This window comes from Symphalangus syndactylus, chromosome 14 (genome assembly GCF_028878055.3).
Source record: "Symphalangus syndactylus isolate Jambi chromosome 14, NHGRI_mSymSyn1-v2.1_pri, whole genome shotgun sequence".
NCBI classification, from domain to species: Eukaryota; Metazoa; Chordata; class Mammalia; order Primates; family Hylobatidae; genus Symphalangus; species Symphalangus syndactylus.
In genome coordinates this window covers 14,371,248-14,392,271 of record NC_072436.2, presented here as the reverse complement: position 1 = coordinate 14,392,271, position 21,024 = coordinate 14,371,248, and the positions used below count along the sequence as shown (strand labels likewise).

Sequence of the window (21,024 nt, the reverse complement as noted above, 5' to 3'; positions counted from 1 at the left end):
ATGCCTGGCTAATTTTTTTTTTTTTTTTCTTTTAGTAGAGACGGGATTTCACCATGTTTGCCAGGCTGGTCTCAAACTCCTGACCTTGTGATCTGCCTGCCTTAGCCTCGCAAAGTGCTGGGATTATAGGATAGACCCCCCCACCCGCCGCCCCCGCCAGATCTGCCTAAGGGCAGAGGCCCGCGAAGTTTGCATGTGAAAAGAAAAGTGCCTCAGCCTTCAACCCACCAAAAGGGAAGGAGCCTTTTCCAGGCCTGGACACCTGGGGTCATGCCCCACATGGGCAGTCTTCTGGCAAGCAACTTTTGGGCTACAAAGTTCCTGAAATACTCTCAGATTAAACTCAATGCATATTTAGCAGCCAGCTTAACGACAGAAGCAACGGAATCACCCTCTGTTCTTCTGACTCCTTCACTGGTCTTAGAAACTTCTCCTGAGCAGAAAGAGGATTTTCCATTTCCTCTTTTCCTGGCACAGGGACTCAAAAAGGAAGCAAGACCAGACCAATTTAAAGGTTAGATTCTAAAAACATCTTTATATTTTTTAACTTCCCACACTACACCAACATACGTATTTTTATTAAACACACAAGCATATCTGAATTATGAATACATCTAGATATGAATTTTGCTATTAATAGTTGTGTCAGCATCTTTCTTAGACTGTTTTCCAGCAGGGTCTCAAAGGAAGTAATGGACATAAATGGTGCTGCTGATGGCCTTGGCAGATCAGCAAGACACAGCAAATCTGTCAACCCAGCTCAACTGTCGTAGCTGTCCTGTTCCAGCCACTGGTTCAAGCACACCGGTCAGGTGTGCCTTGGAGGCTGTGGGCACGTGACTTCCAATACAGTGTCACGTGATGGGCCGCATCAGGGGTCCACCACCCTGCATCATTTGACATAAACCAGGGAACACGCAGGCTCCAAGGGATGCCACCTGGTATCGGAGAGAAGCCACGGGCCCACCCTACCTTCAGAGCAGTCTCAATGCCCAGCGGCTTGCACTCGAGGACAGCTTTGGCCACAGCATCACGGAGAGCCTTGTATTCATTGCCGTACACCAGGTACCTGTCCATCTGGCCTGGGTGGTCCTTCTGCAGCCCCAGGAATACAGAGGTTAGTTGGGGGTGAACAATGGGAGGAATGTTTTGCAAAGAACCGTCTTAATAGATACAGGAACCAGGTGGTCCATCATTCGAGGTTTAAAGGCAGCCGAGCTGGGATTCCCCAACCTGGCCTGAGGCAGGACAGTCTGGTGCCGTTTTCCCAGGGAACTTCCTCCTCAGTAGAGGAAGAGGTGCGAGTGCAGGGAACGCCTGCCGATGGCAGCGCTACCTGGGGAGGTGCTTGCTTCCTCCATTCGTGGCGCACTGCACCACACGTGAGGCCAGGTGGCTCAAGTCATGTCAACTCAACCCCAAGTGGTAGTCAAACAGTGCCGGGGTTCTTAGTACCATTTTTGTATCCCCTGGACGATAAGAATTTGTTAATTTCTGGGCATCTGGAAAGGACCACTGAGAGGCCTTGAAGCCTCTTTTTTTTTTTTTTTTTTTTGAGACGGAGTCTCACTCTATCGCCCAGGCTGGAGCGCAGTAGTGCAATCTCGGCTCACTGCAACCTCTGCCTCCCGGGTTCAAGCGGTTCTCCTGCCTCAGCCTCCTGAGTAGCTGGGATTACAAGCACCCACCATCACATCCAGCTAATTTTTTTTTTTTTTTTTAAGTACAGACAAGGTTTCACCATGTTGGCCAGGCTGGTCTTGACAAACTCCTCCTGACCACAAGTGATCCGCCCACCTCGGCCTTCCATAGTGCTGGAATTACAGGTGGACGCCACTGCACCCAGTCTGGCCTTTGAAGCCTCTTATGCAATTCTTCTATTCCTAGTTCTTGCTTTTGCCTGTCTCTGCCTGCCAGAGGTAAAAAGGTCGCGCCTTGCAAGCTGAACTACGTTTAATTTGCTGAAAGCAAAGGCCACAAAAATGTTCTACTTTCCTTGAGTGAAATTCAATTAGAAGTGATGCCTAATTAAAGAAGCTCTGAGGTGAGTGCCCTCACCTTGGCCCTATATAGCAGGCAGTGTAAACATGATCACAGGCTGGGGCAAATCACCTGAAGCACAGAGACAAGGACCAGACAGACAAGCGCAGGTTTCCTTCCTGGCTCTGGGGATGCTAAGGGTAGGCGGAACGCAGAAGCAGTGGCACCTTCCCTGGGTGTGATGGTGAGGTGTGGGGGTGTGTTGGTGGGTGGTGTGAGGGGGTGGGGTGTGGGGGGGTAGGGTGTGAGGGTAGGGGGGGTGTGGGTTTGGGGTGTATGGGGCTGTGGGGGTGCATGTTTGTGTGCTCCCGGGCCCCGCTTCTCACCTGCTGCTTGACAGCGTCCTTGGGAAACACCCAGTGGTGCGGGTGACCGGGGTTGGAGAGGCCCTGCACGAACTCCATCCCCCGCTGGCTGCCGAGCTTCCGCACCAGGTACACCCGGTGCCAGTCATTCTCCACCCGGATACAGAAGTGCTTGACATGCCCCAGGTAGCACCGCTTCTCCTCAGCCATCTCTGAGGCCAACGAGAAAGCGGGTGAGTGGCTGGTGACTTACGGCATTTATTGTAGGACACAAGGCCCACCAGAGGGCATCGGACCCCTCCCCACAGGCATTCACAGAAACACATCCAGGGGAGAGGGGACGTAGAAAAGCCCAGTAGTAGTCTATTCGAAGAACTAGTTTCCCATACTTCCTGAATTTCTAAGTAACGGAGTCTTTAAACCCAAAGTAAAGCAAGGCAGAGAAGACTTGCCTGGGCCTCCCTCAGGCTCAGAGAGGAAATCTGCAGCTCTGTCGAGGCAGAGGCGGATCCGGGCCACCTCTTGCAGGTATTCAACCGAGGCCTCGTTGGCAGGCTCTCGGCCACGTCTTACTTGAGAATACGTCTTAAGGAAACGACCTTCCTCTCTTAGGTGGTTCAGTTCATCATTTCTGGAGCAAGCACTGGTCTTCTCATGTATTGAATCCTGAGGAACAAGGAACAAGAAAGAGAAGGATATTATTTTTTTAAACATGGATGCCCCAAGCTTCTACAGTCGCCAGTGTGACTGGAGAATGAAGGAAGGAAGGATAAAGAATGTTGTTGTAGGTTTCAGTGTACATTTCTTGACTTATGGAAACCTAACATTCCTTTTTAAGGGCAAGAAGGAGGGGAAAAGTGAACCTATGAGGAAAAAAAAAATTATATAATTTAATTTATTTACATTATAAAAATTTTGGATATAAAAATGTGAAGATAAAAAGTATCCATAATGTCCCCACTCAATGATAACCACTGTTAACTTTGGTGGTGTATTCTCCTAGGCTGTTCTGTTTTGTATGTATATGCACGTAAATGCCAATATATACGTTGCTGAAGGCAGAAGCAGTGTCTTTGAAACCATTCTTCTTTTCTGCACGGAACAGAGCATTTGTTAATTATACTGATTAAAATTATATTCTGTAAATTTTAAACCATGTGGTTCAGATAGTTTCCAAAAGAAATTCAGGGAAGAGAGAGTTCACTTACCTCCAGGCAGTTGAGGAAGAGCATGTACAGTTCAGTTTTATCTTCAATTATGAATGCTTTCTTTTTTAACAGGGTCAAGTATTCCTGAATATAATCTTTTACATCATCGAAGCTGCAGAAAGAGAAATATTATTCCTGGCTCTCTCAGATCTGGAGACATACCTTACTAAAAACAAGAGCATCTATCTATCGGTCATCTATCCTGTGTGTGTGTGTATAAACATATACATACATGTATGTAGTTTCTAAGATTGTATGGAAAACCTTTTAGCATAATACTGGAGGAATATAAAACTCACATTTTAGACCAGCTGTCCTCAAACTTTGGTTTCAGGACCCTTTTATAGTCTTAAAAATTGAGAACCCCGAAGAGCTTTTATGTGGGTTATATTATCAATATTTATGATATTAGGAATTATGAGACATTAAAAACAAAAGGTTTCAAAAATATTCATTTAAAATAACAATAAAGCTATTACATGTTAAATAACATTTAAAATATTTTCCAAAACATGAATCCGTGAGAAGAGTGGCTTGGTCTTCCATTCCTGTGCTGGCCCTGGGGCCTGGCTCCTGGAAGTCAGCGGCCTGCCTGCCCTGCTCCCCATCGCTGCGCCATGTCGGAGAATATGAAGAAAATCTGTCCTCATATACTCGGAATAGCGAGGAACATTTTAATAGTTTTTGCAGATGATTGTGGATATTATTCCTTAATGCTGTGCCAACAGTGATAAACGGTCATGTCTAAAGGTTAGTTGCAATATGGAGCCTGAAACTGTATCAATGCATTTTTCGGTCAATTATGTTAAAATCAAAAGGTCTGCCCATACTTTAAATAGATTTTTTTCTTTTTTGACCCACATGATTTCATGACATCAGGCATTGGTCATTTGGAAAATATTGGTTCACTGGGCTGTGCAGGTCTTATAAAGGTTGACACATTTATATTCTACATTTTTTTAAAAAAATCCACATTCATTAATATCACCACAGATTGCCCCAAAATGTCTTTAAGTATTCAAAAGCTCACAAGCTCATAGTGGAGAATATAAGCTTTTCAAAATTTTAATTTCAGCTTAAAAGCTTGAATGTTACCATCACCAACCAACATTGTCAGTTGTTTGGCTGAGGCCGGCTCGCTTTGCTGATTTCCAGGAGAGGCCTGCCCAGCCTTGGACACCTGTATCGTGTGCATCCTTCCTCCCAGCACGAGTGGCAGTCCATGAACACAGCAGCTGGCTGCTAACTCAGGGCTCGTCATGAGTGATTTTCTGCGAGGCAACTGTCTACTCCGGTGTGTAGTGGGAGTGTTTTGTGTGTGCTTCCCATTTCCACAAAACATTAAAAAGTCAAATCCTCAAGAGTCAAGATTTAGTAAAAATAAAATGAAACTGGCATGAAGAAAACCACGTGTGCATGGCGGTGAAGAAAACAATACCTACAGCTACTGTGTCTTCACGTGAGGGGCCAGCAGTTTAACTCATCACCGCTTTTGTAACATCATCATAAGTATCAACATGTTTTTTTAAAAAAGGGCAAATTTATCTGAGTAATCTAATTTTTAAAATAGTTTTAACCTCAGAGACCTACTTCACACCCAAGGGTCCATATCAACACTTTGAGAACTGCAATATTAGATCAATACAAGTACCACAGGTGATACTATTCTTGGATGTCAACATCCTTTCCAAGGAAATAGAGCCCATGTTCAGGGGAATAGAAACTTAGAAGACATCTAGGACATTCAGGGAGAGCAGGATTCTAAGCTACCATCTGAAATATCAGAAAACTGGGCCGCTGTGGAACCAGGCTCAGCATCGCAGATTCTGGCCTCTTGAGTTCCGTGTCCCTCACACCACCGTGGTCCCTTCACGGCACTGTTGGCTTCTTGCTAGATGTGTGCTTGTGGGAATACTAAATCATGTGCCTACAAGTGAAAATGTCAGAATATACAACCAGTACAAGTAACCAGGTTGTGTCTCACGAAAAAGCTCCCCAAGATCATGTACTAGCTATTAGTCATGACAAGACCACTTGGTAACAAAGAGAATGCCATGATGAGGAAAAAAAGCCAGGGCTTTCTAGAAGCAAGTCTCCTTGTTGTTCTTACCTGTACTTCAAAAGCAGTTTCAGTATCACTGAGCGGATGACAGGAGTCTTATCCACAACATCGTTGAATGGAGAGAGAGATTTTGTGTGTTCACGGTGTGCTTAAACCAGAAAGAGAAAGGCAGCTCACTGCATGAGACATGCAGAAGCGAGATGAAGAAATGAGGGGCTAGGTTTACAGAAGAAAGCAACCTACTCTGGGGAGCACCTCTTAAGAGCTCCTTTTGGACGAAGAGGAGAGAGAGCAGGCTCTCAATCACTTTCTTCTCAGGCGGAGCGTTGTCCTTGAAGCACATGGTGGACACCAGGTCTACAAAGAAACTGTTGCACATCTGCCGGAAGCGGGCATGCTTTTCAATGGCTTCCCTTAGAACACGAGAAACAGAAGACAGGTGGATGGTGTTTCCCAAATGCCTCCTTACAGAATGACTTGAGATTTGCACAGCATTTCACTTTTATTTTTTGAGACGGAGTTTCACTCTTGTTGCCCAGGCTGGAGTACAGTGGCACGATCTCGGCTCACTGCAACCTCCACCTCCACCTCCACCTCCACCTCCCAAGTTCAAGTGATTCTCCTGCCTCAGCCTCCCAAGTAGCTGGGATTACAGGCACGCACCACCACACCTGGCTAATTTTGTATTTTTAATAGAGATGGGGTTTCACCATGTTGGCCAGGCTGGTTTCGAACTGCTGACCTCAGGTGATCCACACGCCTCAGCCTCCCAGAGTGCTGGGATTACAGGCGTGAGCCACCACGCCTGGCCAGCATTTTACTTTTAAATTGAAAGATTCAAGTCACTCCTCTCACCCATTAGAGCTAGTCTTCAAAACTTCAACAGATGATATTTAGATGCATCCCTTTCTAGAAACACTTTGATCATTTGGACCAGCCAACAATACCCTTCAATATCCCAAAGTATGTCAAAGAACCCATCCACTGGGCTTTCCTGGTACCCCACTTTTAGGAGGCCTGAGAAGGGGGGAAGGGGAAGGAAAGAAAACCAACCACTCACAGAGCAGGGCTGAGGCGGGTTGAGGCCTGCTGAGTCCAGAGAGCCAGAGCTGCTTTTAACCAGCTCCAAAGAGCTAGACAAGAAGTGGGTTGGTCCTCAGGTCACTGACTGTGAATGATACTGACGCATTAAAACCAGTGGCGTCGGCCAGGTGTAGTCACTCATGCCTGTAATCCCAGCACTTTGGGAGGCCAAGGTGGGTGGATCACCTGAAGTCAGGAGTTCGAGACCAGCCTGGCCAACGTGGTGAAACCCTGTCTCTACTAAAAATACAAAAATTAGCTGGGCATGGTGGTGCATGCCTGTAATCCCAGCTACTTGGGAGGCTGAGGCAGGAGACTTGCCTGAACCCGGGAGGTGAAGGTTGCAGTGAGCTGAGATCGTGCCACTGTACTCCAGCCTGGGCAACAGAGTGAAACTCTATCTCAAAAAAAAAAAGAAAAGAAAAAAAAACCAGTGGCGTCTAAATTCCTTGAGCCTCTGATGAGGACCTTTGTTAAGACTTTCTGGCTTAGTTCCTTTGAATTTGCTGTCTCTCAAATCTGTATGTGTATGTCTTGGGGAGAGAATAATCTTGAGATACCAGATATTTATGAAAGTACATAAGTGGCGTCTCTTATGATAGTTCTCTGAGGTCAGGCTTTCTACCAAATGAAGGTTAATAGAGTTTATATTTCTGAATATTGTGTTTGCCAAAAAAGGAAAATAAAAAAAAGGATGCTTTCTTGAGAGAAAGGGTGTTGTACCTGTGCGCTTCGGAAACAGTTGGAGAGAATTCGTCTGGCAAGGCAGTTAAACAGCAGGGGCACATCATCTGCCCTGGGGCAAACCAGGCCCTGAGGCAGCGCAGGCAGTACACGTGGTCACAGGGCAGACAGACGGGGTCCTCTGCATCTCCCAGGCAGATGGGGCATGGCTGAACCCCAAACCTAGAATCCAAGAAGGGCAATCAGTTCTGAAGCAGAGAAACTGACCAGAAGAAGTGAAAACCACGAAAGGTTCAGAATTCTCGCCTTCACGGATCCAAACCTAAGCTCTCACCTGGTGAGGGTCTTGCTAGCTCTCTCCTTGCATTCACAGAGAATGCTCATCACGGCCTCAAACGGCCTGTGCGTCTTGACGTCAGAGTTCTCTCGAAGACACTGAAGAAAGGCAGGGACAGGCGTCATTAGCAGTGGGGAGGGCTGCGGGCGGCCAGGCCGGGCGACAGAGGGAACACCACATTCAGGGTCAGGGCTGTGCTGCGTGTGTGAGGTGTGAGACCTTAGTGATCCTGTGTTTAACACTTGAACTCTGAATGCTCATTTTGTGATTATGCTGCTTGTCAGGGTACTACATTCTCAAGTTACGATTTTCCCTCTTTTTCTTTTAAGGTCTCCTCTGCTCTCACCACTAAGATATTTCAAACTTTAAGTAATAATAATGACCATCTGTATACCCCCCACCAAGCTTTGAGAAATCTCAGCATTTATGGAATATTTGCTTTAGATCATTTTTTTAAGTTTTTAAATTTTTTAAAATTTTCTTTCAGCCTCCCAAGCTGCTGGGATAGATCATTTTTTAGAGAAACAAAACATTATGCATACAGTTACAATTTCACATCCCTCCGTCCCTCCCCAGAGATAACTACATTTCTAAATGTCTGCTTTTAGGATAGCTGTAAGCATATCTCAACATGGGGTTATTATTCTGAATGTTTTAAAGCTTGATATCAATGATATCACACTGTATAGAGGCTTCTGCAACTCATTCTCTTCATGATACCTTAGGTCCAGATCACTCATGTACCCACTGATGAAGATACCAGTTACCTGTCTGCTGGTTAATAGGCATTTAGATTTTTTGCAATTCCTGACAGTCCTGTATTCAACATTCTTGCATATGTCTGAGAGCAAATGAGAAGTTTCTCTAGGATGTAGTTAGAAGTGGAAACACTGGTTTTTAGGCAATATACATCATCACTGTACAAGATAGTTTAATGGCTGTACTAATGGAATTTGATGGGCAGGCATGATGTTGGTATAGACATCTTAATATTATGTCTCCCTTGGGCATTGTGAGCTCAAGGAGAGTTCCTTTCTGTTCCAAGTTTGACAAGGGTATTTCTTTCCAAATAATTTTATCAAATGCTTTCTCTCTACATTTTGAAATGATCATTTAGAGTCTATCTTTTAATTTATATTACTGATGACATTTACAAATTTTTTTTATTTTGAGCCATCCTTGAATTCCTGGGATTAATCTTACTTGGAAGTGATGTGTGTACTTTTAATATCCTAATTAACTTTGTTAATCAACAACCCAGTTCAAAAATGGGCAAAGGACTTGAATGGACATTTCTCCAGAGAAGACAGCAAATGCCCAACAAGCACATGAAGGATGCTCATCATAACTGGTCATTAGAGAAATGCAAATAAAAACCACAATGAATTATCACGGTGGCCATTATGAAAAAAATCAGAATCAGCATGAAAACTAACGAGGTATGGTCTTTGGCTGTGGTTACCTGCACAGAGATCTGACTGGAAAGAAAGAAACCAGAAACCCAGTAAGTTTCTGAGGCCATTTTATCGCCAAAAAAACCCCACGTTCCTAACCTCCCAAATCCTGTGAGCAGGTAGGGGGTCAGCTCCTTTACCTTTGGGTTTATGGGCCCAGGGTCCTTAGGACCCATGCTGGACCTGGCTGAAAGCCCTGTGCATCTCCCAGAGCTCCAGGACATGATGAGACTTGGAGAGGCTGCATGCTGTGTGGGTGTGGGGAAAGGGCAGAAGGGGGGCACCGGCTGTGTGCCTACTATCCTCTCTCCACCTTTTCCTTTAGCAGAAGAACTCTAAGTTCCACCTGGCACATGACCACGCCACGAAAAACTCCTCAGTTTCTTGCAACCAGATAAGGCCGAGTGCCCAAGTTTAGGACCACGAGACACAAGCAGCGTGGTGTGTGCGTGTCCGGGATTGGTCTCCTAAGGAAAACGGCCTGTCCTCCACCTCCCCTGCTTTGTGTCCCACAGGCTGTGATGCCAGGCCACAGGGTGGAAGCTGAACATTAGGGACAACGAAGGGACAAGACAGAAGGAGCATGGGCACCTGACTCCATGCCAGCCTCCGGGGAGCTGGTACCTTAGCCTTGGGCTGCTCATACCCATCCTGGGTGGGAAATCAGCTGATACTGTGTCTAAGCCGCTGATGTTTTGATAGGTTAGAGTCAACACATCCAGCATCCATGCTGGCCTCCTTTTAGTAAACCTTCCTGTGCTCCAAAGGTCAGACAGCCAGCGCTGCCTCTTCCAAACCCCCTGGCGGTGAGGGCTCTGGATGTGCTCACATGAAGGTCACGGGTGCAGGTGAGGCAGAGGCTGTGTTTGGCTGAGTGGCCATCATTGCTGGACACCAGTGTGTGGCCACAGAGGTGCATCACTGTAGGGTCACAGGTTTTTTTTCTGCAGACCACCCCACATTAGTAGCTTTACGAAGGGTGTTGAGTGACAGGCATGGTGGCTTCCTGTTCCTTGGTTCTGTTGACAGCACTTTTTTGAAGACCCCAACCCCAGTGGCATTCTCTGACATCCTTGTCTCCATGACTATGACAATGATAACAGCTCCCACAGACACCAGGCTAGTGGTCTGTTCTGGGGTCACTCCAAAGGCCAGGCAATCCCTCCCGAAGCTTTCACAAGCATGTTCCCTGCATCAGCCCCTTTCCGCACACAGTTCCTGGAATCGCTTCTAAATGATACGCTCTGACTTACCAATCAGCAGAGGGTAAATAATTAAACAATTAAACATGGAAAATGTAATGGTCTAGTGATGAAATCACCTTCCTTTGCACGTCTAGACAAAACGGTCAGAGCCAAAAGAGCGTCTCCCAGCTGCAGATCAGTGTCAGCGCTGTTCTTCCTTTTGGAAAAGGGTGGATCCATGCGTGTGCTGAGGCCAGCCCAGGTACTCACCTTGTCTAGTAAGAAGACGTGCTCGGTCACCAGCCTTTGTAACTCGGGGACCTGGCTCTCAGTTCCTAGGAGCACATGCTCCACAAAGAGTGCGGTGGAGAAAATCCGACTCCACTGGGCTCTGTCAAAAGAGGGCGTCACTCACTCAGCTCCCACCAAGGCACCCAAGGGTGAAACAAGGAGGGAGACGAGAGAAGAGATGCGGGACCCAGGGTCCAGGCCCAGCAGCTGGGATTACAAGCAAGCCCTATGTGACACACTTCCTGGCCCGCCCCCAGCTCGCGCCCTCAAGACGCTCAGCTTAGCTGGGACTGTGTTCCACTATGATGCCTCTGCACAGGGTACCACCACAACCCGCTCATTGCACGATCCTGCACCTGTCAAGTCCCACCTCACCTCGACAGCCCCGCACAGGAACTGTCTTCTTAGGGAAGTGGACTCTGGCCCTGAGGGCCTGTCCTGCTCCGTGCGCCTGCCCACCCGGGGTGTCCTTTCTACCACAGCATTTCTCACACGGCATCACAATAGCCCGCTTGCATTTCTACGGCCCTAGTACACGGTGCACTCCCTGAATGCACAGCCACCTCTCGTGTCTCCAGCACCCTAATGAGACGCCTGGCACTCACTAAGGGTTCGGCAAATGCGGAGTGAGCGGGTGAGGACGGAGCCCCTCCCATGGCAGGAGCACCTGCCAGTCTTTCTCATGGACATGCCTGGCACTTAGCAGGCTCCTGGTGAGCGCGTGCCAGATGAAGCAGTGGGTGAGGGCTCCTGGGTCTCACCTGACTTCCCTGATGACAGCCTCGGCCAGGCTCCCGCTGCCTTGCATGTGCCCATCGGAGCAGATGAGCTCCAGTGGCATGGAAAGATTCTTCACCAACTGTAGCCACGCCTGGGGACTGGGCTTCAGGGTGTCTCTTGTCAGCATCTCCGTGCAGGCCACTGCGGCAAATGCGTCCAGGGTCTGGGGAGACGGACAGCACGGCGTGGCTGAGCGGTACCCCTCCCACTGGCCCACCAGAGGCCTTGGCTGTTAGCTGCATGTATACTTGTGTCCCAGGCTTGCGACCTAAACTTCCATTGTCTAGGATGTGGGAAGCGTCAGCGAGATGTGTTCTTAACATCTCTGAATTCAGCTGAGGTATGTGCCTTGTGAAGAAATCTCCCACTTGGAACACAGCCCCAAAAGCTCTCCATTCCCATAATGGAGTTGGAAGCACCACAAGGCTTGCTCAGGGCAGGTGGAGGAGGGCCATACCATCTCACATCCAGCCAGCTCATGGTTCCGAGTGGCTTCCACCAGGCTGTGGAGAACCTGAGGGTAGATGGTCAGGATTCTGGAGAAGTTCTGCAGCCGGCTTCTGAAACGCTGGTAGGCAAGGTGCACCCACGGTAAGGAAACCTCTTCCTCGGGCGCTGCTGATGCCGCTTTCAGTTCCCTAGTGCAGGACCACAGAGCCATCTGCAGAAACTGGGATTCAAAAAAGCTTTTAGAATATATTTTTAAATTACAAAAATGGTACGTTTTCCCCGTGGAAAATCAGAACTACTGGAAAACCATAAAAGAGGAAATTAGAAACCATGCGTGCTGTTCTGTCTCGTTTGCTTCTGTCCAGTTTTCTACCTGCCTCTCCTCCCACGTTAAGGTCACCGTGTCGTCTGGGCTTTTTGCCACTGAACATGACATCATGAACTTTCCCTGTGACTGAGTATACTTGTATACTTGAAAAACATGGTTTTAACGGCTGCTCAATAACCTATCATACGGCCATACTTTAATTTGCCCATCCTGTATTTCTGGACAATTAAATTATTTCTTATTTTTAGAAGCAAAGCTGAAAAGGACATCCCTGTGAACCAAATATTTGTCCACGTCTCCAGTAGTTTCCTCAGGACAGAGCAGTTCAGATCAGATGAGGTTCTCGACTGTTCTGCCACTCAGCCCTGCAGGGCGTCCACTGTGCACGCTACGCTGTCAGCCGCATGGCCTGGCCCTTTCTTTGCAGCACTGGCCGGCGGCTGTCCTTTTTAAAAATCAGCTTTGCAAAATGAATGCATAAACATGATATCTAAAAACTGTTGTGTTGATTTGCTATTAATAGTAAGGCTAAGCAATTTTTCAAATGTTTCCTGGATGTTGATATGCTTAATGAGATGATTATAAAATTGTTTTATAATGTTTACCCATTTTTTAAAACTTAGGGTATTTTCTTATTGATTCCTAAGAATATTAACCTCTAGTCATATTGGCTGTAAGGATGTTCTTAAATTTGTCAACTTTCCTTTTTTATGTACTGAAGTTTAGAATTTTTAGGTAGTCAAAAGTATGACTTTCTATTGAATTTCACTTATTTATTCTTACCCTGTAGGGTTAGTTACATATTTACCTTAATTTTTTTCAAGAGAAATAACATTTAAAAAGAAGACATGTCAAGGAAATTGGAGGTCTTCTCATGTTCACAGAAAGCTCCGTGTTTTAGGAGCCCCTGGGCGGTGGGCTGAGGGTGTAGCACTGAATATTGAGAGGAGACTGGGCGGCCCCTTCACCCACCAGCACCCTTCGCAGACCATGTTCTGTTCCCAGACTTCACAGCACCAGCTCCAGGCAGCTGAGGAAACGTCTCCGTGTCTGCATCCAGTCCCCATCGTGTAAGCTCTACACCTGACCCTTAGCCAGTATCTAAACATCTACCTTTAATTCCTCCTCCGTTGACACACGCATGGTCAAGAGAATGAAATCCTTCAAGTAACACTGAAGAAGTTCCTGCTGCGGCTCTCCATGGAGCTGGGCAAGAAACCTGCCCAGAGGGGTCCGCTGAAAGATGTCCACGAACTTCTTTGGCAGTCCTGCAGAGAAGAAACCAAGGAGCGGCCTGGAGTGTGTCTAAGTCATGGCGCTCCCCTGCCTCCAGGGGGCTCCGGAGTGAAGGGGAATGGGGACGCCTTGTTGAATGGGAGCTCGTAGACAAAGGGGCACCAACTGCCTGATTTTGTAGGGAATTGAAGGAATAGTCACTGTCTAGACATTTAGGATATTTTTCTTTTTCCTTTTTTTTGGAGATGGAGTCTCTGTTGCCCAGGCTGGAGTGCGGTGGGTAGCGTGATCTCTGCTCACTGCAACCTCTGCCTCCCAGGTTCAAGTGATTCTCCTGCCTCAGCCTACCAAGTAGCTGGGATTACAGGCGTGCACCACCACACCCAGCTAATTTTTTGTATTTTTAGTAGAGACGGGGTTTCGCCACGTTGGTCAGGCTGGTCTCGAACTCCTGACCTCAGGTGATCTGCTGGCCTTGGCCTCCCAAGGTGTTGTGAACCACTGTGCCTGGCCTAGGATATTTTTCCAGTGGAATAAAATAAAGGAAGGCGGAAGCAGTGTCAAATTTAGGCCAGAAACAGCCAAGCTAGCCCCAAAGAGAAACACCTAGATAAGACTGAGTTGTATGTTGCATGGCTACATTGTATGTTGCATGGCTACAGGCCACAGCATGCTTCAGGAACCACCGGGTCCAAGTAAATCAGGAACGAGTGGGCTGCTCTTCGGGGCTGGAGTCACAGACCGTGCAAGCCGGAAAGATCTGGCTTCTAGTGGGCGGGGTGCGGCCCTAATTTGCATGCTGTCATAGAAAAGCAGGGTCAGTTGGGGTATTGTCTTGAGAAAGGAATATGCTCATGAGGAGAGAGACTGCTTTGAGTATGTTCAGAAAAAGTGGCAGAATGGTAACCTAGAAAAGAAGGCCACCCTGAGTCTTCCAAATGGTACGGTAAGTAAACATGGAAAAGATTACTGCATGTATGAAAGATGGCTTTTGCAAAAGTGTTGCGTTGTCATTGGTTTTTCTGGACTATGGCAAATCCTCTGGCATCTGGCAGCAGAGCTCAGCGCTGTGTCTGGGCTGTGACTCCAGAGACACAGCTGGGAGGTGCCTCCTGATGGGGCAGCTGGGAGTAGGGGATGCTCCAGGCGCTCGTGCCTTCTGAGGACGCCTCTCCTGGGGGCATCTCCCGAGTCCAGTGCCCCAGTCTGAGAAGGCCCAGAATGGGAATGACCAGCTGGTAGAGGGGACAGTCCTCCTCTTGCCAGAACACACCCCATTTCACCATATCCCTAGCCACCACGGCACCAAAACCCATCTCACAGGCTCCTGCTGCCATAGGACTGAAAGGTTTCTGGTCCCGCCGGGGACTCCCACTCCTTCAGCAGAAACTTTAAAATGACACGGTGACATAAATTGGACGCTACTGCAGAAAGAAAGTGTGAAAACTAAAAACTCCAAAATTCACCTTGCGATGGTAGCCACCCATCTGCTTTTCACTGTCAGGCATTCCCTTTGTGATTCACCTGTGCTGAATCTGACCTGTCTTGAGGTAGCCTCACCTTCTGCGTCTGTGATGTACCGAGCCTGGACCCACAGCTCCTCCAGATAGTCCTTGATTCTCCAGCTGAAAGGGACATTGTTGGAAGCGTTCTCGGAAAGGTTCATGTGGTTCTGCACCACGATGTAGGCCATCTCACCTTTACGTCTGCAATAAGGTGAGGGATGGTAAGAAGAGGGTTTGTGAGACGTCACTCAAAACACAAGACAAGATCTGCCACTGATGTCAGCTCCTCTCAGGCCTCAAAAACAAAGGGGCCAACAGGCCAGGTAGACAGCGCTGATCTATTTCACAGTACAGGGTTTCTGTTATGACAGAACTAGGGAACTATCTTATGCAATCTTTGTTTTACAGGCAAAATAAACCAAGGCTGACAGGGGTCAAGTGTGTTGCCCAAAATCTCGGGCAGAACCAAGTCTTCTGGTTCCTGAACGTGTCTGTCTTTGATAACTTGTAACACACAGAGCACAGCTTGTTAGAGGGTCTTTGTTTCATGAACATGAGCAGCGCCTTGTCTTTTAAATAAGTGTTTCCACTGGCAATTCAAATTCCATTTCTTCCTTTCTCTCGCTCTTTCCTTTCTTTCTCTTCTTTCTCTCTCCCTCCCTGTTTTTTTTTTTTTTTTTTTTTTGAGATAGAGTCTCACTGTCACCCAGGCTAGAGTGCAGTGAGTGGTGTGATCCTATCTCACCTCAAACTCCTGGGTTCAAGCAATCCTCCCGCCTCAGCTTCTAGAGTACCTGGGACTACAGGTGCGCACCACGTTACGCCTAATTTTTAAATTTTTTGTAGTGATGCGGTCTATGTTGCCCAAGCTGGTCTTGAACCCCTGGGTTCAAGAAACTTTGCTGCCTCTGCCTACTAAATTGCTGGGGTTATAGGCATGAGCCACCGTGCCTAGGCACATTTATTTCTATATTCTTTATAAATCTGCATCCAGAATTGAAGCCCCTGAAAGCTGAAGTGGAAGCTGTTAGCAGCTGAGCCTGAGCCCCACAGCATCAGGCCTGGGGAAGGGGGTGGGGGCTGTGCAGCTCCACCAGGGAATGAGGGACAGGGAGGGAGCACAGATTGTGGGGCTGTTCTAAGCGCACCTTCTTCATGCCACACCACGCTGGGTCTGGCTAGAACCAGTGCTCTGAAAGCAGGGAAATGAGGAGGGTGGAGATAAAACAAATTTCTTGGAGCTTCGTAAACTTCCTGTTCTTTTTTTTTTTTGAGACAGAATCTTGCTCTGTCACCAGGCTGGAATGCAGTGGCATGATCTCGGCTCACTGCAACCGCCTCCCAGGTTCAAGCGATTCTCCTGCCTCAGCCTCCCAAATAGCTGGGATTACAGTATTTTTAGTAGAGATCGGGTTTCACCATGTTGGCCAGGATGGTCTTGATCTCTTGACTTTGTGATCCACCTGCCTCAGCCTCCCAAAGTGCTGGGGTTACAGGCGTGGGCCACCGTGCCCGGCCAGACTTCCTATTGTTACTGCAGAAAGCGCCCACGTCAACGTTGCTCTGAAGTTGTGTCTGCGTTTCACCCAGCCCTTGGGAGAGCATATTAGGGTCCTACTGTGTTCTGATAGTTTCTCTCCCCAGGGAAAGAAAGCCTTCCACTCACCTTTCATTATTCATCACAAGAGGAATGTTCAGAAGTGTCGTGTCACTGAAAATAAACATCCAAAGATCTCTTGCCCAGGGCGGAGTATCTGGCCTGGTCAGTAGCTCTAGGTTGCCGTCTCTGTCGATGAATGATATCATGCTCGCCAGCAGAGGGGTGACAGCACCTTGGACCCGCTTCCAGAGGGTGTGCCTGCAGCACAGAAGACAGACGGGCCACCACGGGTCAGAGGAACCACAGTGGCGGTCTGCCACCTTTTGACATTTTGTTCCTTCTTAAGCATTAACAAAACTAGTCTACTATTTACCACACTACAGCGATGGCAATAACTTGACACTTCCATCATTTTTAAGTCCTAGAAAACAGACTCACAAAGATGTCTAAGATTAGAGGCAGAACTGGAATGGAACTTAATTCTACATCTAATAAACTGTCATTAGGTTACTGGAAGGGTGAAGTAGTGTTTGCTTTTTTATTTTTAAAACGTACGTGTGAGACAGGGTCTCACTCTGTCACGCCAACTGCAGTGTAGTGACACAATCATAGATCGTCGTAACCTTGAATACCTGGGCTCAAACGATCCTCCCACCTCAGCCGTGCAAGTAGACAGGACCACCACACCCAGTTGCCACCACGCCCAGTGCCACCACGCCCAGCTAATTTTTAAATTTAGTTTTATTTTTTGTTGAGATGGGGTCTCACTATGTTGCCCTGGCTGGCTGGTCTCAAACTCCTGGGCACAAGTAATCCTCCCGCCTTGGCCTCCCAAAGTATTGGGATTACAGGTGTGAGCCACCGCACCTGTCTGCTTTATTTTTTGCAAGGCTGCATAATTTTTGTATGTAACTATTTTTCAGAACAAGTCATTGAGGTTCTCTAAATAAATAAAATTATTATGACAATTCATTTGGAAAAAATAAATATTTTTAAAATCTGTTGTGGATAGACTATAATACAGATGAAGAGACCAAAATGAATTTGTCCCAGATGAAACTAAACAAGAAGGCACATGTTTATCTGGAACTAAGTATTTGTTCCTGTTGATGTTTTTGTACACTAGATCTGAGTGTCTGATAGACAGACAGGTGGATGGATAGATGGGTGGATGGACAGATGGGCGGATGGACAGGTAGGCGGATGGATGGATGAATGCACAGATAGGCAGACAGAAAGATAATTGGTTAACTACAAGACATTTTGTTGTTATATATATTTTGTTGTATATATTTACATGTAACAACAATAACTCTATTTCAAAATTCTTGTGTAAAGGATAAGAATTAAAAGGTGGCCGGGTGCGGTGGCTCATGTCTAATCCCAGCACGTTGGGAGGCCGAGGCGGGTGGATCACCTGAGGTCAGGAGTTTGAGACCAGCCTGGCCAACATGGTGAAATCCTGTCTGTACTAAAAATACAAAAATTACAGGCGTGGTGGCGGGCGCCTGTAATCCCAGCTACTCAGGAGGCTGAGGCAGGAGAATCGCTTGAACCTGGGAGGCAGAAGTTGCAGTGAGCCAAGATCGCGCCATTGCACTCCAGCGTGGGGTGAGTGACAAGAGTGAGACTCCATCTCAAAAAAAAGAAAAAAAAAAACCCACAAGGTAATTAATGTTGGGGGAAAAGCAAAGCCTCTCTTTTGAAGAGAATAGAAAGAAATACTTATACTTTTTAAATATATAATACACAGGAACCTGGCAAGAATTTAAAAATGTCTACCAGGAAAATAAAGCATCCCAGTGCCCAGAGGGAGAAAACGGCAAACTAGGAAAAGTGTCGTGAACATAAAAGGCAGAAGGAAAACCCAGGCGCTGGGCCAAGCCCTGGGAGAGGTGGGAGCCGCTGAGCCTGGTTCCGCCATATCTAGAGCCGCTGAGCCTGATTCTGCTGTATCTGGACGGGCAGGCAGAGTTCGGGACACAAAGGACTCTCAGGATTTGGGCCATTTAATCCCGAGAGGGCAAAGGACTCCAGTCCCCAGAACACAGTGGTGGTGAATCGAGGTAGTCGGTGCTGCTGGCCCTGGGGCAGGTGAGCTGAGGGTGCGGGTCTGGCCACCACTCAGCGGCTGCACAGGCCTCACAGTGACCACAGAAGGTGACGGAGCCAGGCCTAGCGCTGCATGAACAGCAGAGCGGGGAAGAGCAGACTGAGGAGGTTCAGTGACTCAGGGCTGGTCCCGGGGAGTGGAGTCAGGGATTAAGAAGCATCAACAGGCTGGGCACGGTGGCTCATGCCTGTAATCCCAGCACTTTGGGAGGCTGAGGCGAGTGGATCACCTGAGGTCAGGAGTTTGAGACCAGCCTGGCCAACATGGTGAAATCTCGCCTCTACTAAAAATACCAAAATTAGCTGGGTATGGTGGTGGGTGCCTGTAGTCTCAGCTACTCGGGAGTCTTGAGGCAGGAGAATCGCTTGAACCCAGGAGGTGGAAGTTTCAGTGAGCTGAGATCGCATCACTGCACTCCAGCCTGGGCAACAGAGTGAGACTCCATCTCAAAAAAAAAAAAAAAAAAAAAAAAGCATCAATAGAGTCCACAAGGAGGAACGGAGGGAAATGAAAATATTTCTGATCTCCTAAAATCCCTTCAGAAGACGTGACAAGGAGAGAAACGAAGGATAACTAGAGAAAAAGTAGAATCAGAAAATTTCTGGTCATGAGGAAGGTGTCTGTAAGTCCCCATTCCCGGTCACCCCGCTTCTTCTGCCGTGAGCCCCCATTCCCGGTCACCCCGCTTCTTCCCCTGTAAGCCCCCATTCCCGGTCACCCACTTCTTCCTCCATGAGCCCCCATTCCCGTCCACCCCGCTTCTTCCCCTGTAAGCCCCCATTCCCGGTCACCCCGCTTTTTCCTCCGTGAGCCCCCATTCCCGTCCACCCCGCTTCTTCCTCCATGAGCCCCCATTCCCGGTCACCCCACTTCTTCCTCCGTAAGCCCCCATTCCCATCCACCCCGCTTCTTCCTCCGTAAGCCCCCATTACTGTTCACCCCGCTTCTTCCCCTGTAAGCCCCCATTCCCATCCACCCCGCTTCTTCTTCCGTAAGCCCCCATTACCATTCACCCCGCTTCTTCCTCACGTTCCCTCCTGCAAATCACACCTGGCCACAGGCCCAAAACGAACCCCTCACTGGCACAGAAGCTTGGACCTGGAAGGGACTCATGGAGGAGTCCACTGTCTTGTACAGATGGGAAAACTGGGCCCAAATACCCAAGTCACTGGTTTCTTAGGCTTTCAGGCAGGAGGTCTGAGAGTCTGTTTTAAAGAGACCCTCTGTCTGGGGCCCAGAGCACCCCTCCTTCCTCAATACACGGCCACATCCAAGATAATCAAGGTTAGTCCCATGGGTGACAGAAAAATAACCATGGCAGTGAATGCACTGCTGGGTCCTGGTTTTGCTGTTACCATTCTTCAAACAGCAGGACTGGGAAAATACCGCCTGTCCCCTGCCCGCTCTGCACATCATTTTAACTTCATAACTGAAAACAGCAGCCCTTTCTATGGTTAACAACAGAAATGTTAGTAAATGTTCTACTCTTAAGAACAGATGTTTTACTTTTTTTAAGTTTTTAGTATGAAAAACTGTAAACAGAAAAGTAGAGGAAGAGTCCAGCACCTGCAGTTGGGCCACTGTCCAGACCTACTGTGTGCTTCTTGGGGAAAAAATTGACAGCTTTGAATGTCTGAGAGGTTTGGAAAGAAACAGCTCAGTCCCCATGGCTCGGATGGAGAGAGGATCCCTGCAGGCAGGTCCCCATGCTGCCACCAGATCGGAGCCACTCCTTGCTTCCTTTAGTCACAGTACCTGAATGTGTCCGCCTCCTGGAGAGCATCCTGGTTGCGGGCTTCCCTCGCCACCCACTCCAGAGTGTTCAACTGGCTCTCTTCTTGCTTCTTTAAAAGAACATTGAGGCGCATCTTGGATACCCGCAAGAAAGAGGCTGTACAAAGGCAGAAACAGACGTTCAGCATGGCCGTGGCTGAGCTGTTGGCTCCAGAGTGCTTCTGTCCCACCTCCCCCAGGAAGGGAAGTCCGTTGGCCAGGCCAGTTCTAGAGCAAAATCTGAGAGATGCTCTTAGATTCCCACTGTGTCACTGCTTCTGCTGAGCCATGGAAACCTGAGAGGGTGTCCCCCAACACGCAGTGAAATGATGCCCATGCTCAGGAAGAGCCCACGTGGGGGCAGGGGCAAGGGGCGGGGAGGCTCATACCATGGCATGCGTCGTCCTCCGTTAAGAGGCCCAGGAGGAGCGCCACCCTCCGCATGTTGCGCGTGCAGCTCTCATCCTGGTCTCTGAGCATGCCCACGGCGCTCTGCACACAGCTCCTCAGCAATCCGGTGGTGTCCAGGATCGACACCTATTGGTGGAGACGGTTGGGTCACCCGTTTCTGCCACTGACACAGTGGGTAAA

General features: G+C 48.0%; 1 protein-coding gene and 1 long non-coding RNA gene across 8 annotated transcripts in view; one reads left to right on the top strand and one right to left on the bottom strand.

The window, feature by feature from the left end:
- LOC129462103 (uncharacterized) overlaps positions 1–5,664 on the top strand; it is a 41,032-nt gene extending 35,368 nt beyond the window's left edge. Inside the window, exons 1-4 of one of the 2 annotated variants that reach the window (XR_008650761.2) lie at positions 2,509–2,578; positions 2,774–3,129; positions 3,626–4,303; positions 4,629–5,664. This is a non-coding gene — a long non-coding RNA (uncharacterized lncRNA). Of the gene's footprint in view, positions 1–35; positions 1,118–2,508; positions 2,579–2,773; positions 3,130–3,625; positions 4,304–4,628 lie in introns of those variants that run through there. The other variant, XR_008650762.2, reaches the window with a different exon arrangement.
- The window catches only part of RNF213 (ring finger protein 213), a 133,237-nt gene that overhangs the window by 20,079 nt on the left and 92,134 nt on the right, over positions 1–21,024 (bottom strand). For 4 of the 6 annotated variants that reach the window (XM_063617268.1, XM_063617267.1, XM_055241779.2 and 1 more), the window contains 16 exons: positions 20,823–20,970; positions 20,416–20,551; positions 16,614–16,805; positions 15,003–15,148; positions 13,320–13,474; positions 11,886–12,098; positions 11,410–11,591; positions 10,628–10,748; positions 7,717–7,817; positions 7,422–7,604; positions 5,859–6,028; positions 5,664–5,763; positions 3,554–3,665; positions 2,798–3,011; positions 2,367–2,557; positions 973–1,095 (listed from right to left, as the gene is read on the bottom strand). In XM_063617268.1, coding sequence (XP_063473338.1) covers positions 973–1,095; positions 2,367–2,557; positions 2,798–3,011; positions 3,554–3,665; positions 5,664–5,763; positions 5,859–6,028; positions 7,422–7,604; positions 7,717–7,817; positions 10,628–10,748; positions 11,410–11,591; positions 11,886–12,098; positions 13,320–13,474; positions 15,003–15,148; positions 16,614–16,805; positions 20,416–20,551; positions 20,823–20,970 — 2,487 coding nt within the window. Of the gene's footprint in view, positions 1–972; positions 1,106–2,366; positions 2,558–2,797; positions 3,012–3,553; positions 3,666–5,663; positions 5,764–5,858; positions 6,029–7,421; positions 7,605–7,716; positions 7,818–10,627; positions 10,749–11,409; positions 11,592–11,885; positions 12,099–13,319; positions 13,475–15,002; positions 15,149–16,613; positions 16,806–20,415; positions 20,552–20,822; positions 20,971–21,024 lie in introns of all 6 variants that reach the window. The other 2 variants (XM_055241778.2, XM_055241780.2) reach the window with 1 other exon arrangement.